The 18,974-nt window shown below is 38.0% G+C and overlaps 1 protein-coding gene across 1 annotated transcript in view; it reads left to right on the top strand.

Moving 5' to 3' along the window:
* Nucleotides 1-18,974, top strand: part of CCDC152 (coiled-coil domain containing 152) — a 39,693-nt gene that overhangs the window by 12,879 nt on the left and 7,840 nt on the right. The window contains exons 2-5 of the mRNA XM_060009533.1: nucleotides 2,662-2,755; nucleotides 4,493-4,598; nucleotides 11,358-11,426; nucleotides 15,506-15,570. Of these exons, the coding sequence (XP_059865516.1) occupies nucleotides 2,662-2,755; nucleotides 4,493-4,598; nucleotides 11,358-11,426; nucleotides 15,506-15,570 (334 nt within the window). The remainder of the gene's footprint in view (nucleotides 1-2,661; nucleotides 2,756-4,492; nucleotides 4,599-11,357; nucleotides 11,427-15,505; nucleotides 15,571-18,974) is intronic.

The following is an 18,974-nucleotide window of genomic DNA, read 5'->3' as shown; positions in this document are numbered from 1 at the left end:
ACATCACTAATCAAAATGAGGTATCACCTCACACCAGTCAGAATGGCCATCCTTAAAACGTCTACAAGTAGGGCTTCCCTGGTGGCACAGTGGTTGAGAGTCCGCCTGCCGATGCAGGGGACGCGGTTTCGTGCCTTGGTCCGGGAGGATCCCACATGCCGCGGAGCGGCTGGGCCCGTGAGCCATGGCCACTGAGCCTGTGCCTCCAGAGCCTGTGCTCCGCAACGGGAAAGGCCACAACAGTGAGAGGTCGGCGTACCGCAAAAAAAAAAAAAAAAAAAGTCTACAAGTAACAAATGCTGAAGAGGGTATGGAGAAAAGGGAACCCTCCTACATTGTTGGAGGGAATGTAAGTTGGTGCAGCCACTATGGAAAACAGTGTGGAGGTTCCTCAGAAAACTAAAAACAGAATTACCATATGATCTAGCAATCCCACTCCTGGGCATATACCCAGACAAAACTATAATTCAAAAAGACACGTGCACCCTTATGTTCATTGCAGCACTATTTACAATAGCCAAAACATGGAAACAACCTAAATGTCCATCAACAGATGAATGGATAAAGAAGATGTGGAACATATATGCAATGGAATACTACTCAGCCATACAAAAGAACCAAATAATGCCATTTGCAGCAACATGGATGCAACTAGAGATTATCATACTAAGTGAAGGAAGTCAGAAAGAAAAAGATAAATACCATATGATATCACTTGTATGTGGAATCTAAAATATAGCATAAATGAACCTATCTAGAAAACAAAAACAGACTCACAGACATAGAGAACAGACTTGTGGTTGCCAAGGGCGGTGGGGGGGGGGGGTAAAATAAATAAAATAAGATAAAATGTTAAGAACTAAAAAAAAAAAGTTGAGAGGGAGGATTTTGCATCATTAACTACTTCAGATTATCCTACAGATCAAAACAGTATACAGTTCAAAAACAGTATATCAAATCATAATGATTTCTAAACTTTACCCCAAAAGGAATTTTACTGCATTTATCATGGGTTGCTATTACAGTTAGTCTCCTGTCTTAAGGATCAAGTTTTAACTATTGAAGAGTTTTACTAGTATATGTGATACAGAGGATAATAATTCAATAAACTGAAAATACACGGCTAAAATTCAGATTGAAAACCACTAATAGTTGTTAATGCAATATAAAAAGAGGAAGGAAATTGGATTTCTTTGTGAAGTAACAAATTGTCAAGCAATATCTATGTTTTGGTGTATCTCATTTTAAACAATATATCCCCAAAATTACTTTGAGTAATTACTTTAGGAATTTTACTTACCTTTACTTTGGACTACTTGTTACTGCCATTTTCACACACCAGGCATTGGCACATGCCCCTTCCTCAGTCTAGATTACCTAAATTTCAAATTTGTATTTTCTCCTTCCTCTTTGCTAGAGAAAAGTCTAAAGACAAGTATTTCATACTTTTAGGTTATATTAATCCTGATTCTTCTAGACACTCTCCCACCCTCAAATGTAAATGCTTACTGTTTTGCAAAAGTCAATTTCTCCATCCTAACTAAATGAGTTTACCTCTGGAATTCTGCAGAATTTCTTGTGATTGGTTCCATAGAACTAAAACTGAAACTCATTCTTCACTTCAACAGTTAGTTGGCTATATCCCAAAGTATTCTTATACAAAATAAGAGGATAGAAATACTTAGCAATTGCTTTGAGCATATTAATTTCCTTATGTCCTTTATTTACCAAACAGGTTACCATACAAAATACGAAAAATATTCAATAATTGTATTGTCTACTCAGGCTGCTATAACAAAATACTATAGGCTGAGTGGCTTAAACAAGAGAAATTTATTTTCTCATAGTTCTAGAAGCTGGGAAGTCCAAAATTAAGGTGCCAGCAGGCTTGATACCTCACGAGGGCTCTCTCCTTGGGTTTCAGACAACCACCATCTCACTGTGTGCTCACAAGGCCTATCCTCAGTGTGAACATGTGGAGAGAAAACAAGAGCACTCTCTCTCTTCCTCTTCTTATAAGGCCACAGTCCTATTAGATTAGGGCCCCACCTTTATGACTTCATTCCTTAATTATCCTTAATTAACCTTAATTATCTCCTAAAGATTCTATCTCCAAATACAGTCACACTGGAGTTTAGAGCGTCAACATAAGAATTTTGGAGGTGACACAGTTCAATTCCTAGCAACAGGCAGACTACCAAGAAATGCAGCAAAAAATATTTGTGGCATGATAATTAAATATTATAAACATCTTAAATTGAGAACACCTATATTTAAAAGTCATGCATCAGATTTAGTAATGCATCAGATTTTAAGTACAGCCATACTGATGGCAAAGAGATGAGTGTTGAACAGTGGCATAATTTGTTTTTTGTGTAATAGGGACAAATAATTTCTACATATGCACATATCATTGCACTAATTTTAGATTGGTTTAGAGAAAACTTGGCTGGTGTGGGTGTGGAGAGGAGTGGAGAAGCCTTAATTCATTTGACCATGGTTAATACTGGGGGGTATAATAAAAATTCTCTGAGTGCAATGGAGCTCAAGTAGGTACTTCATGAGTAGAGTACAGAAACTTTAGTATTTGAGCTATTACCACTATTATATGCTTTGTATATTGTTTGTTTGTTTGTTTTAACACTATCTACTCTTCATTAGTTTAGATATGAATCAAAGCAGTGAAGGATGTATGAAAAAGATTAGCAATGTGAATATTGACAAACTTATAAATGACTTCTCACAGATAGAAAAGGTATGTAATGATATCAAACAGTTGTAGAATATAAGGAAAAGTGGAACAGATTTTGCCAATGGAGGGAGTTGGGAAGAAAAAAAATGTACAAAAAAATAAGCAAGGTAAAAATAATGGAAATGCATTTTGCTAAGCCCCTCTCTCTCATTTTAAAAATCTGTATTTAAAACGTGGTTTTGGCTCATTTATACTAATACATCAACATGTTTGGGGGGCAAGGGAATTAATAATTGATACACTTTTGCTAAACTTAAAGGGGAAATACATGTGTAAGTACCCAGGATGTCCATAAATTCAAGAATGGTTTAGTAAGAATTGAATAGACTCAATCCTCAATCTCTTGCCATTATGACTCTTAATTTTTTAGTCTTTCCTATTTTATTTGTTCCCTTTTTCTTCTCTTTTGCCTAAAAGCAGACTTGTTTAAAGTCCCCCTCCCCAGCTCTGGACAAATTACATGGTAGACCATACCCACAAGTATATATTAGGCTCTTTCTCTCCTCCTGTGTCTGGGAGAGGAGTAGGAATAGCTGTTGAGAAATGTAGATGGATAAATTAAAGACTTGGGAGGTGGATTTGTGAAACAGGAATAGGAGCGGGAATAATACCTACTTCTATTTTCTCTCCTTTTCTTATCATCCTTCTCTATTCCTTGTTTTCCTCTGTACAATTTAGTATTGCCATAATGCAAGAATTTTCGTGACAATGGGTATTTTGAGATAACATGAGCTTTTTTTTCAACGATGAACCTGGGTTTTCTTAACCAAGTGATTCTGACCAAAGTAAGAGAGAAAGAGAAGGAAATAAGCACTTTGGTGGGAGAAGAATTTGTACAAAGTATTTGAAGATTAATTTGGAATTAGCTCTTATATTCTTAGACATTTAAGAATTCTTATTTAAATTTTAAATAAGAAATATTGTTCATTTTTTGATGTTATAATGGTACTGTGCTTGTATTTTTGAGTCATCTCTTAGAGATGCATATAAATGATAATATTTATGGATGGAACAATATAATGTCAAGGAGTTGCTTTGAGATAAATTCAAAAGTGGTGAGACTAGGATTGGGTAAAGGTATAGATGATACAGGACAGGTCATGAATTGATGATTTTTGAAGGTGCTTGAAGGATACATGGCAGCTATTTCACTATTCACAAAGATATCAAAGAGATATGTTGAAGAATATTTATTCATTGTCTATAATAGCAAAAAGTGGGAACAGCACAAATCTTCCTCAGTAGGGAACTATTTAAATAAATTATATTCATGAATGAAACAATGCAGCTGTTAAAAAGAATGAGGCAGACCTTTATGTGCTTATGTGACATCATCTCCAAGAAAATAGTACTAAGTGGAACATCCAAGGTACAGAACAGAGTAAATACGACCCTTTCCTATAGTTGTATAGTCACAAAATATTTTGGAAATATTTATAAGGAATTATTAATCGAAGGACTGGAGGTTGAATAGTTGGAAAGAAGGAGGTTCAAATTAGATCATATTTTTACTTTTTATAACTTTTCATAAGTGTTCATCTGTTTTAACTTTTTATCATCTTACTCTTTAAATTAAAGATAAATTAGAAAGTTGGCTTATTCAAGAATATATGCCAGGCTTAATTATTAGACTCTCAGGTATTAAATGGTTTGTATTTTCATTAGTCTTCATATCTTTAGGTAAAAAATCAAAAGAGCAGCATTGATTTAGTGGTAATATGTATTCTGTTTCTTCTATAGAGGATGATAGAAAACAGTGGAAAGAACAATATACTGGATATGCAGTTGGAAAAAGCTAACTGTTTATTGAAAGCAATGCAAACAAAGGAGGTCGCAATTAAAGAAGGTTAGTTCTCTGCTGCCTATAGAAATAGTAATTCTAATGAGTGTGCTTTTTGCTGTAACAGTGATTTTACATTTGTAAAATATTTTAAATTCACATAGAACTTTCCAGACTATCATTTCATTTTATCCTTAATATAAACCTGAAAGACAGATAGGACTGGTATTACTATTCCACCTTGGTAATGAAGAAACATGAACAAAAGAAGGTAATCTGGGGCTTCCCTGGTGGCGCAGTGGTTGAGAGTCTGCCTGCCGATGCAGGGGATGCGGGTTCGTGCCCCAGTCCGGGAGGATCCCACATGCTGCGGAGCGGCTGGGCCCATGAGCCATGGCTGCTGAGCCTGCGCGTCCAGAGCCTGTGCTCCGCAAGGGGAGAGGCCACAACAGTGAGAGGCCCGCGTACCGCAAAAAAAAAAAAAAAAAGAAGGTAATCTGTCTGAGTCCAGTCAGCTAAGAAATGGCTAATCCAGGGACTTCCCTGGATTTGGCGGTACAGTGGTTAAGACTTCGCCTTCCAACGCAGGGGGTGCAGGTTCAATCCCTGGTCGGGGAGCTAAGATCCCACATGCCTCGCAGCCAAAAAACCAAAAACATAAAACAGAAGCAATATTGTAACAAATTCAAGAGACTTTTTAAAAAATGCTCTACATTAAAAAATCTTAAAAAAAAAGAAATGGCAAATCCAAGGCTCAGTCCAGGTCTTCAAACACATGGAAAAAGTACAGTTGAATTCCTGCCTCACAATTACACCAGAAGAAATGTGAGATGGGTCAAAAATTTTAGTGTTAAAAATGGGCTGTCCTAGTCTGAAGCTCTCCCCTCACTTCTTGGACGTCCACGCCATGCGCTCAACTGAGCTCCCAGCAGCCGCCATCCACACTGCCTCTCCTTGCCCTACACCTTCTCTGTACACCCATCAGCCCTCAGGGAGCCTGGGAGCCTGGGCACCCAGCCTGGCACAGTGCTACTCATTGAGAAAGCGGCATATCTCTGGGGCACAAAGGTCTGAGACTGCACTCAGATGAACCAGCTGCAGTGGCAACTTTGCCCCAGGCCTGGTAGTGCTGGGCTTCCCATGCAACCAGTTCCAGGCATCAGGAGAACACCAAGTACCAAGAGAGCCTGAATTCCCTCAAGCTCATCAGAGATGGTCACGCTTTTCCAGAAGTGTGTGATGAATGGCACGCAGATGCACCTGCTTTACGTCTTCCTGTGGAAGGCCTTGCCCTAGCCCGCTGACAACCGCTGTTTTCAACAGAGTCCAAGTTCATCACCTGGGCTCTGTGTGCTGCAACGCTGTTGCCTGGAAGTTAGAGAAGTTCCCCAAAGATGCGTCTGTGCCCAGCATGGAAGCCCTGCTGTCCCAGGAGCCCAGCTGTGCCTAGGGCTCCCCTCCTACCTCTGCTGCTTGCCAGTCACAGTGGTGCCCCGTGGGGGGGTCTCGTCCATAAGGTATTTCCTCTACACCTGGGTGCAGAAGCCACCTGATAACCAGGAAGATCCCCCTAGACGGATGCTAGTCCTGTCCATCCCAGCCTTCCCTTTGCCAGACCGAGGGTCCTTACTAATAAAGAGCTGGGCATCAGAAAAAGAAAAAAGAAGAAGCTGTATACATATAATTCCTCACTACGTCAACTGAGAGGGCATAAAATCAGTAGGAACAAACGAACCTAGCACCAAGATCTTGGTTTCTAATACCGTCTTATAATAAAAGGAACCAGGGCTCCTTGAAGAAATGGTTGATTCTAAGACTGGGGCAAGAAATATATAAGATGAGTCTAAAGCATCTTGTAGTACCAGAAAATAAGAAAGTGCTCCAAAAGAAAATAAAAACTCCACAATGATAGGGGTATGTTAAAGGGATAAAGGACCCAGGTGAAAAAGTTCTCAATGACCAAAGCTGGAATGATTTGAGCAACAAAATAGATAAAGTAGTATTGGATTATAACTCAAAGTATATAATAAATATCCACGAGTACATACTGATAAAAATAAATGATTAAATAAATAAATAAATGGGGATGAAGAGATAAATCTCTGCAGAATTCCAAATAACTTATGTAAGTGACTTGGCCTCAAGGAAGTATATCATAACACCCCACTCATCAGGTGTGGGCTGTGTATAGTGACTTTCTTCGCTATAGGGAAACATACAGAATGGAAAAGGAGGTGGTGGAGAGTAACTATATAGTGGAAAAATCTGACATACACGACCTAAGGCAAGTAATCAAGGTCAACGTGGTGTAATGTTGATAGTATATACCTTTGCTATGATGTGATGAAGATGGCACTCTACCTCTATGTTCTTCCCCCCCATAACCTCATCGAATCATGAGATAAGCATCAGACAGATTCACATAGAGGGACATGCTACAAAATACCTGGCCAGTACTCTGCAAAACTGTTAAGGTCATCAAAAACAAGAAAACTCTGAGAATCTATCACAGCAAAGAGGACCCAAGGAAGACATGACATCTAAATGTAATGTGGGGCTTCCCTGGTGGTGCAGTGGTTGAGAGTCCGCCTGCCGATGCCGGGGAACACATGTTCGTGCCCCAGTCCGGGAGGATCCCACATGCCGCAGAGCGGCTGGGCCCTTGTGCCATGGCCGCTGAGCCTGCGCCTCCGGAGCCTGTGCTCCGCAATGGGAGAGGCCGCAACAGTGAGAGGCCCGCGTACGGCAAAATAAATAAATAAATAAATAAATAAATAAATAAATGTAATGTGGTATTGTGGATGGAATCGTAGAACAGAAAAAGGACATTAGGTAAAAATTAAGAAAATCAGAATAAAGCATAGATTTTAGTTAATAATAGTGTATCAACATTGGTTCATTAATTATAGCAAATATACTGTACTAAAGTAAGATGTTAATAATAGGGGAAACCAGGTATAGAATATTTGGCAACTCTCTGTAATATCTTCCCAATTTTTCTGTACATCTAAAACTGTTCTAAAAAATAAAGGTAATTAAAGGTCAAAAAATGAAGCCACAAAAAAAAAAAACTAGAAGAGAATATAGGGGGTTTTGTTCTTATGTTTTTAAGAACTGAGAAAGCCTTTCCAAGAGTGACATCTACCAGTGGATATCTGGTTAAATAAATTATGGTATGTTTATTTAACGAAATACTATGTAACTGATAAAAAAATGAACTACCTTTATATGATATAACATAATCTCCCACATATAGTAAATGAAAACAACAATGTACACAACAGTATATTATCATTTTTATAAAAATATATCTTAATGCACACACAAACACCCTCTCCCCTATATGTTTGTATATATCTGTAAAGCTAAACAATGGCCCGGTAACAGTGCTTGCTTTGATGGGAAGGAAACTGGTTAGTTTTGGGGCAGAGATTGGCGAGATGGTCACTTTTCACTAACTTGTGTTTCATGTGTATGTATTACTTGAAAAACATAATCAAATACTTCTTTAAAATCCAGTTATACTTATTCTAAATCTAATGGCCTTTTTGCTGAATAATATGCAGTAGAAGTGAAAGAACAAGTGAGAATGATATCTTAGAAAGCAAAATGTGTACTAATTCACTTAGAGAGGAAGAACAAACTACATATAATGATTGGACTTGTTCAACAATAAAGAATGATATCTTGATATTTTATTTTCTTCACTTGATACCAGATAAACAATGTCTTTGCCAGCTCAAGATGGTATAATATTGATATTGAGGATCATATCCTATTAAAAAAAAAACCTTTCCATACATAATTGTATTTAATATTTACAACTGCTTTATGAAATAGATATTAATGCCCAAATTGCTTGTTAATGATAGAGCCTAAATGTGACCTCAAAATAATCACTGATTTACTAAATTATACAGTATAAGCAGTAGCTTAATATTCTGAGCTCTAATTTTTAAGAATTGGATAGGATAGTATACTTCAAATTACACTGTAAAGTCCAACAGAAATGATAATGCAGGTAAAGATTTGCAAAGAGAATTAAAAGCTATTATTCTAAAATAATGAATGGTATTCTATTGATACCTTTTGAAGAATTCCTTATTGAGCCAGTTTCCTTTGTTTTTTTTAAAAAAAAAAAGGTGTGTTGAGAGAGCCACCTTGTGTTCTAAATTTGAAAATACACATTTTGGGAACATTCAGTATACTTTCAGTTTCAGGGCTCTGTTTTCAATTTGCTGATTACTGAGGTACCATATTTCATAAATGCTGGATTCATGCTTTTAAAGGCACAAAGACAAGTGATGGCAGGATCTATGCCTCCATTTCTAATTGTAGCAGCTAATACAGTACCATACATGAAGTAGGTAATGTCAGTTGTCACTTAACCATCATTCTATTACTGAGAAACAGCAAGAGAAAAAAAATGGATGATGGTGGGAACTTTGTCTGAGCTGGTGGTGGGGAAGGTAGAGGCGAACTGGGGAGGAGTAGAACCTTATACTTGCATAAAGATTTTAACTTCTACAAAATACTTTCATTTCTATTAGTGTAGTTGAAAAAAGTACATGGAGACTGAGTGCAAGACCTCTAACTGAAAGGTGAAGTTTTGAATTCTCCCCTCACAGTACTGGTTCTTTCAGTTAGTTAATAAATACAAAAACTATTGAACACCTATGAAATAGTTATCACTTTAGAAGCAAGGAATATCAAAATAAATATCTTTACCTGAAAGAGTTCACTATCTAGTGGGAGAAACCACAAATAACTAAAATGTAATGTGAACAATGGAGAAAAGCAATATATACAAATTGTTATGGGACACAGAGGAGAGAAATAGTAACAACAACAATAACAATGTTGAATATTTGTGAGTGAATTTAGAAAGTATATTTTTTCATTTGTTTGTCAGAACAGTCCAATATATGAGAATAGGAGCTTACCCAGAGTGTCATAGCTACAAAGTAAAGAAAACTCTAATCTGGTTCCTCTGATTCCAAATTTCATGGTTTCATCAGCATATCCTACAATTCCTGAGGAAGTACTGAATTAAGAGCACAGGATTTGAAATGCGAAAAACCTATGTTCAAAACTAGACCTTCCATATACTGTGGAATCTTTGTTAAGTAACCAGACATCTATGGGTGACTTCCTCCCTTTGCAAAATCACAATAATTATACCAACTTCTCAGTATCAGATGGAATACTGATTATGATGTTTATAATGTACTTAGTGTAATGCCTGGCAGGGTAAACATTCAATAATAGTACTTTATTATACCTAGACAATTTTTATTGTTAGACACAAATGTGGTATTTAATATTTAACCATCAAAACAGATACCCAACTAAAATGGAAACTAGTCAGTGTGTCACACTAATGCATAGTGCCTGAATATCGGCCGTGGGCCTCTAAAACAAAAAGAAAGAGCATAAGGTTCCATATTTATTAGCTGTTAAGCCAAGCACATAAGAATGAAATTGCCCCAATCTTTCTTTTTAAAAATATTGTTATTCTTTATGAAGTTTTCATCATTATATATTTAGCTAGTATAATTATAAACTTAAACTAGTACAACCTGGGTTTCTCAAATTTATAGTAAAAATGTGATAGCAATAATTATCACAGAGTCTGTCTCTGGCTCTGTTCTTGCCCCCTTTCCAGGGCCTCCCACCTACTCAAATTACTCTGAAGAAGTGGTCTTGCGCTGGTCTTCTTGGTGGTAGTAAAGTAGTTAGAATCATTGACTTTGGTGCTGGACTGCTGGAGTTGATGTTGTAGCTCTACCATCTACTATTTATAACTTTGGATAATTTGCTAAACTTCTGCGTATCAATTTCCTCATATGTAAAATGAGGCAAATACTAGGACCAATGTCATAGGGTTAAGAGGGTTAAATGATTTAATATTTGCAAAGCACTTTGAATATCAATACAATATTATTTTCACACCACAGTTTCTCCACTTATTCCTTTCTTACTATGATATTGCCTGTCAATCAATCAATCACTTAACAAATATTTATGGAGAGACTATTATGGACCACAACTGTTCTAAGTACTAAGGAGAAATAGTAAAAAAGAAAATAGTCCCTGCTATCCTGGAGCTTACAGCCAAGTGGACTGATTAAAGTTACAGAAGTTTCCACCACTGTTGCTACCATCAGCTGTTGCTGGTGATAACCAAGGGTATACTGAAAGCTTATATGCACATGTCAGGGCACTAATGCTTGCAAAGGAGGTTCCATCTCCCATTATGCAAGAAGACATTGGCACCAAAGTTGCTGATGCCTTGTAACTCAGCACATTGAGTTTTTACTTTTATTGCTACTCCCTTGCTCGAGGACTCAGGCGAAGAGGACAGGTTAGAGAACAGTGAGGAAGAAAAGCATTATTTTCTCCCAAATGACACCTTCTCATCAGCTCTATTTTCTAACAGAACTTAATGTTCCTTGACTCTCTTTCCTTAGAATGTTCTTTTATGGAAAATTCACTTGGATATACACCTCATAGTTCTCCAGACATGTCCAAATGTGCCTTACTTCTAGGGCAGATGTTGCTAAGTCACATGGTGGGGAATCCCTACATACTGGGTTTATCGTGCCTTAGAAAACTCATTACTAAATCCTGGAGTGCATTAGACTTAAAGAGTGCTTAAAGAGCGATTAAAAGGTATTTATTATATAATTTATTTTGAGATATCTGGTTGCTTTATTAGGTCTCATAATTGTCAATTAAATATTATTTTAAGTGTCTCAACTTTGAGATAATAATTCCAAAATGAAAGCAAATAATATTCAAATAAATTTATCTTTTATGTTTTAGAATGTGCTACTCTTCATAATATGATAAAAGGGCTACAACAGACCATTGAATATCAACATAATTTGAAAGGTAAGTTAGAAAAAAAAGTAAAATCTAAAAAAATAAGATATATTTAAGCACCTTTAAGAATAGAGTTTTCATAAACAAAACGAAAAGACAACCCTCAGAATGGGAGGAAATATTTGCAAATGAAGCAACTGACAAAGGATTAATCTCCAAAATTTACAAGCAGCTCGTGCAGCTCAATATCAAAAAAATAAACAACCCAATCCGAAAATGGGCAGAAGACCTAAAAAGACATTTCTCCAAAGAAGATACACAGATTGCCAACAAACACATGAAAAAAATGCTCAACATCACTAATCATTAGAGAAATGCAAATCAAAACTACGAGGTATCACCTCACACATGATCAGAGTGGCCATCATCAAAAAATCTACAAACAATAAATGCTGGAGAGGGTGTGGAGAAAAGGGAACACTCTTACACTGTTGGTGGGAATGTAAATTGATACAGCCACTATGGAGAACAGTATGGAGGTTCCTTAAAAAACTAAAAGCAGAACTACCATACGACCCAGCAATCCCACTACTGGGCATATACCCTGAGAAAACCATAAATCAGGAAGAGTCATGGGGGGGCTTCCCTGATGGCGCAGTGGTTGGGAGTCCGCCTGCCGATACAGGGGACACAGGTTCGTGCCCCAGTCCAGGAAGATCCCACATGCCACAGAGCGGCTGGGCCTGTGAGCCATGGCCGCTGAGCCTGCGCATCCGGAGCCTGTGCTCCGCAACGGGAGAGGCCACAGTAGTGAGAGGCCCACGTACCGCAAAAAAATTAAAAATAACATCATTATCTACATGGAAAATCTAAAATATTCATCAAAAAAAAACCTTCTAGAACTAAGTGATTACAGCAAGGTTGAGCTATACAAGATTAATATACAAAGGTCAATTGTTTTCCTATATACTAGCAATGAACAAGTGGAATTTGAAATTTAAAACACAGTATTTGGGGCTTCCCTGGTGGTGCAGTGGTTAAGAATCCGCCTGCCAGTGCAGGGGACATGGGTTCAAGCCCTGGTCTGGAAAGACCCCACATACCACGGAGCAACTAAGCCCATGCACTGCAACTACTGAGCCTGTGCTCTAGAGGCTCTGAGCCACAACTACTGAAACCTGCGCACCTAGAGTCCATGCTCTGCAACAAGAGAAGCCACCGCAATGAGAAGCCCGCACACCACAACGAAGAGCAGCCCCCGCTCGCCGCAACTAGAGAAAGCCCACACACACAGCAACGAAGACCCAACACAGCCAAAAATAAATAAATAAATTGTTTTAAATTAAAAATAAAACACAATACTATTTACATTAGCACCTCCCAAAATGAAATACTTAGGTATAAATCTAACAAAATATGTATAAGATATATATAAGAAAAACTACAAAACTTTGATACAGTAAGTCAAAGAAGAACTAAATAAATAAAGAGAAAGTCCATGTTCATGGAAAGGAAGATTCAATATTGTCGAGATGTCAGTTCTTTCCAACTTGTTCTATAGATTCAAAGTGATCCCAATCAATATCCCAGCAAGTTACTTTGTGAATATGACAGAGTGTGGATAATACAGAACTTGGAATTATTGTTATCCAGGTCTAATGTCTCATTCAGTCCTGTCACTGATCCCAGTTGGGCACTGAACTCAAGTCCTGACCTCTATCTCATACTGATTCCCAGTTCCAGTCCTGGCTCCAATCCTACTTGTGGCCTAATTTTAGCTCTGAACACCTTTAATGTCTGGCTCAGGTAGAGATCCTGACTCTATTTTGAACTCTCACCACGCACTATACCAGGATTGGCTCTTTCCTGATCTAAGTATATCTGATTTTCCTAAAAACACCTAGAGGTTAACAAGAGTGAATACAGAAAACTGTGAAGCACCACTCCTTCTCCATCATCCTTCATCAAGAGAAACATTTTGGTTATATACAAAAAATGTCAATTATGATAGGTGTGAAACAGTAGGACAAATTAAAGATGCAAAACTACATTTTAATTAATTTCATTTTTTCTTATTTAAGTTTTACATGGAAAGGCATTATATAAATACAACTGTGGTTCTTAATAATGTTGCTGAAAGCTAAAACCTCCCTTTCTTTCTAGCTTAGGATATCACTCATCTTCTCTTTTGACAGTAGTTTTGTTTCCCTCACCCATTCTGCAATACAAACTTTACTAATCCTCAAATACAGATCAATCCAACCATACACTGTTTTACTTACATTGCTACAGCTACTGAAGGTTATTGGTGAAAAATCATACACTGCAGACTACTGAAGGCTATTGGTGAAAAATCATACACTGCAGACTCCTTTTAATTTTTGAGTCCCAGTATCACTTATACCCTTAATTTATCTTGGCTTTTTAAATTTTCATCCTTTAAGCCCCCAACTTTAAATGTTTCTTTCTCTTTCAACCTACTTTACTTTCTATATCACAGAAAAAAATGAAAGCTGTCAGGTATAAACTACCTCATTTCCTGTCATCTACCTCCCCTGCTTCCCACTGCACTTCCTCCAATGTATTCATACACAGGCATATCCTTCCTTCCTTCCTCATTAGCTTAGAAAAAAGAAAATCCTTCTTCTTATCCAAAGTTTATTTCTCTGCATGGGTTTAACTTTCATCTCTCTTCACCTCTCTCTTCTGGGATATTGCATCTTCAGTTGTCTCTTCTTTTCTCTCTTTCATTTCCCTCTTTCTATTGGCCATTCTTCTCAGCACTTAAACAACTCAGATCTCTCCCACCTTTTCAACAAACAAGACAAAGTTTTCTTGACTTTGGGTTTATTCCCTCCAATTACCCTCACTCTTTCCTTTTACAATCGAATCTCAAGGGAAGAGTCTGCACTCACTCTCTCCATTTCCTTACCTTCACCTAGTCTTCAACTTAGAACAATTGAACATCTCCCAAAGTTTTCAGATTCAAAGTTCTTTCATTTTATCTTTTTACTGCATTTATTGCCATTGATTATAACCCCCTTAAACTCTCTTTTCTTAGTAACACCCTCACCTGCGTCTCTGGACACTTCTTCTTAGTCTTCTTTATAGGATAGTCTTCCTTTGGCCACCTCTAAATGTTTCTCAGCCTACAAGAAATATTCTTCTGGATACCTCAAGCATTTCAAATTTGGTGTGGTAAAGATCTAGATTCATCACTTCACTCCTAAAAAGCTTCCCCTTTTAATTTTTCCCAAACCAATGAACAATTTTCAACCACTCAAATCAGAAAACTAGAAGGCAAACATTCCCTTTTCTCTTTTGCCTCTGTTATCCAATCGGTCACTAAGTCTCCTGTTAATTCTATCATCTAAATAGTTATCTTTATTTTCCTTTTGTCTCCTACTGCCAGTGACCTAATTTAGGCTCCTGTTATTTCTTACTTGATCACTTGTTACTGATATCCATTCCTCTGGGGTCAACCCCCACCCCCATTCATCCTCTGCACTGCCGGATAATCTTTTTAACATGTAACTAATCATTTCACTTCACTGTTCAAAATTCTTTGATGATTCTGTAACCTATAAAATAAAATTCAAAGTTATTCATATAGAATATGTCTACCTCCTATTAGGCTACATCTCCAACCTATTTAACACATTCTCCTTAAAATTTACATTCCAACAATACTGTATTTGAATTGTAATTTTCCCAAATGTGCTATATTCACTCAAGCCCAAAGTCTTCTGTGCAGTTTTCTGTATCTGGAACACATTCCTCCAACTTATCATTTAAGTCTCAGCTCAAGTGGTTCCTCTTCTACAAATCCTTTCCTGACTTCAAGCTGACCTAAGCTTTTCTTCCACAGCTCCCCGCCATATTTCAGACACACTGCCCTTACAGAGCAATTATCATAGCATATCATAACTATTTACACATCTGTCTCACCACTAGGCTGTAAGTTCTTTGAGGAGAAATAATTTTTTTGTTTCAACATTCCCAATGTCATGCACAGAGCCTGGTGTGTAGTTGATGCTGTATGCATGTGTTGAATACATACATGAATGGAAACTTGAAATGTTAAACATATTCCCATATTAATTTAAAAGTTCTATATATTAGGATATTCACTGATGTTTTTTACACAGGTGAAAATGAACAACTAAAAAGAAATGCTGATCTTATGAAAGAAAAGTTAAAAACTCATGAACAGGTGAGTTTGTGTGTCTTCATATTCAATCAGATCCCTGTGGAGCATTGTCTTCCCAAATTAGAAAAAATAAAGTAGTTTTTTTCATTAATAAAGACAGCCAAGGGCTTCCCTGGTGGCGCAGTGGTTGAGAGTCTGCCTGCCGATGCAGGGGACTCGGGTTCTTGCCCCGGTCTGGGAAGATCCCACATGCCGCGGAGCAGCTGGGCCCGTGGGCCATGGCCGCTGAGCCTGCGCGTCCAGAGCCTGTGCTTCGCAACGGGAGAGGCCACAACAGTGAGAGGACCGTGTACCGCCAAAAAAAAAAAAAGACAGCCAAAATTTTTAGAGTAAATATATATGGGAGTGCCAGACTTTTTACTATAGAATATACTCAATTAGCACTTTAAAACTTTTTTATAATAAAGTGAATGTGTTCAATATTTATGATTTGAGTAATTTATTGCAATTTTATTGTACCATCTAAATGAAGACAGCATTTTATGTGGATCACCAATTAATTTTCTCCCAAGGGCCAACATACCCTCTGCTATGTTTTCTTCTCTCCTATAAGAGCAGTGCCATGATGGCAATTATAGAACATAAAACACAGTACCTAGAACATAAAAGGTCCTCAGTAAATGTAAGCTCCCACCCCTCTGCCCTGTGGGAAGTTTATTATGCTAATTTTTTCTCATCTCCTAAGAGCCAACATGTCAAACTCTGGCAGACCTAAGATTTCCAAAACTCAACTTGGATCTGTATCCAGCTTAGAACTTCAACTTGAAGGATCATCTCTATTTCAATCTGGTTCTTCACTTGAGGAGCCTTTGAAGAAATACAGGCTAATTCTGTAACCCTTCCAGGGCTTCTGGGTAATACTCAGGAGTAATGAATGGCATCCGACTGTGCTCTTGGAAAATTTAGCTTCTCATCACCAATTTTGAAATAATTTAAATATCTCTGGATTATATCCCATCCTTTATTTTTCCTTTCCCCTGTTTCCTTTATTTTTCCATCATTTTCATATCTTGCCTCTAGAGTTCAACAATAAATGTGAAGTCAGGGTGTAACTGGGACAGAATGAAAGGAGGAAAATTTTTGCCTCTTTTCTCTTCTAAAATGTCAAGTCATAGAATACTGCTTTATCTAGAATACTATGAATTTTCAGAGGGATGGGAATTACAGAGAAAATGCCATGATCCAAGATTCTGAACTTATTAATCTCTGTCCAAAGCAAACTAAAGATCACCTCAATCCAATGAAAATTCTCTAGTACTAAACCTCCAGGCACATCTAAAACATATGGAGAACCACTCCCTAGAAACAAACTTAGGAGTTACTTAACGGCCATATTTATGGAATATGTTAAGAATTATTAAGTTTTATAAGAACAAAAATATAACCAGAAGCTGTCCCTTGGAATTTAAAGTTCCCAGAAAGCAAATGAAAAGAAGGCAACCAAGAATAACTTGTTGGAACTTTGTCCTCTTAAAAAGGAAAAAGGATTGGACTCCTTGGGGCTGGCACAGGCTAAACTAGGGGAGAAGAACCTAATTAGATACAGCCTGGCCCCAGCCCAGACATTTAGGATAGGCTTATGCCTCAAGGCTGCAGTGAAAATCCTGGGTCTTACCAAATTAATGGAAACATTTCAGGTGGGAAAGTCAATGGGGAAAAGATACATAGATTTGTCTCTTGTGGTTTCCCAGAGCAGCAACTGCTTAATGCAACCATCTGAGTCAGGAGAAGTTTATGAAAGGCACTCTATAGTTGCCCATCTAGAAATCTAGATACAAACATAGGAAAAATAGCAGTTTATGAGATTCACCCCTTTAGTCACCTGCCCAGCTTTAATCAAAGGCAATGGTTGGATATGTTCAGCCATTCCTGCAAGTTGCCTGGCAAAAAAACATAGCCCAAGTAGGACTCCTGACTATATCCCCTTGAATTTTTGATAATCTAGAGGAGCTATTCACTGGGTCTAGGCTAAGAACCTCTGACTTAATTCTTATTTGCACTCTCATTCATTCAAAAAATATATATCAAGGGATATACACTAGGAGTTAGGAATACAACAGTGAGTAAAAACAAAGTCCCTGCTTTTATGGTGTTTAGAGATTTTTCTGGGCCTCTTGCCTTGATCGTTGTCTCTTTCTTACTATCCCACCTCACTTTTATTCTTCCTGCTTTCCTTTTCTCCTGCCTGTAAGTGGTTTCTCTATGTAGAAACATACCTCTGGAAAAATTGTAAATTTTATCTTTGGAGGATTTCTCTCTCAACACCTCTCTCAATGCCACTCTCCGTATTAGCATAATAAATCACTTCTATGCTTCAACAACCTAAGAAACTAACCTCAGGAGGCTGTTGAGCACTTCGCAAACCCCAAATTCATCCTTCTTTAGCCTCCCCATAAAAGTAACCCTTACCATAGGTAATGCTTAACCTCCTTCTGGGAATTAGGAATGTTTATATAATTTTCAGAAACAGAAATTCAGCCCACATTCAAAGGGATTCATCCTACATTAGGGTAAGCGCACAGACCATCAAACAGTGCCTAAAGTTGGCTTTAAAATATAGCTTTGACGCTTTTTTGACATATTTTAATGCTGTCATGGCATTTATTCATACAATTAAACAAAATATTTTGAGCATCTATGATATGCTCTGAATATAGTGATGAGAATTCAGAGGGAAAGATAAAAAATCATTGTCTCTAGGGCTTCCCTGGTGGCGCAGTGGTTGAGAGTCCGCCTGCCGATGCAGGGGACACGGGTTCGTGCCCCAGTCTGGGAAGATCCCACATGCCGCGGAGCGGCTGGGCCCGTGAGCCATGGCCGCTGAGCCTGCGCGTCCGGAGCCTGTGCTCCGCAACGGGAGAGGCCACAACAGTGAGAGGCCCGCGTACCGAAAAAAAAAAAAGGGGCGGGGGGGGGGGGGGGGGCTTCCCTGGTGGCGCTGTGGTTGAGAGTCTGCCTGCCGATGCAGGGCACACGGGTTCGAGCCCTGATCTGGGAAGATCCCACATGCCGCGGAGCAACTAAGCCCGTGCGCCACAACTACTGAGCCTGCATGTCTGGAGCCTGCGCACCGCAACAAGAGAGGCCGCGATAGTGAGAGGCCCACGCACCGCGATGAAGAGTGGCCCCCGCTTGCCACAACTAGAGAAAGCCCTCACACAGAAACGAAGACCCAACACAGCCATAAATAAATAAATTAAAAAAAAAAAATCATTGTCTCTAGATGGTCTCTATCTACTTGGACCAGAAATTGGTCCTTCTCAAAGCTTAGCATTCAAACAATGAACAATATCTTTCCCCTCTAGATATGATTATATACCAAAAATTAATATAAACTGAAAATTTCATCTTTCTAATTAATCAAAAGTTGTCTACACATACTCAAATTGAAGGATGAATGTATATTT

Source organism: Delphinus delphis, chromosome 3 (assembly GCF_949987515.2).
Source record: "Delphinus delphis chromosome 3, mDelDel1.2, whole genome shotgun sequence".
NCBI lineage: Eukaryota > Metazoa > Chordata > Mammalia > Artiodactyla > Delphinidae > Delphinus > Delphinus delphis.
This window is presented reverse-complemented; position numbering and strand designations above follow the sequence as displayed.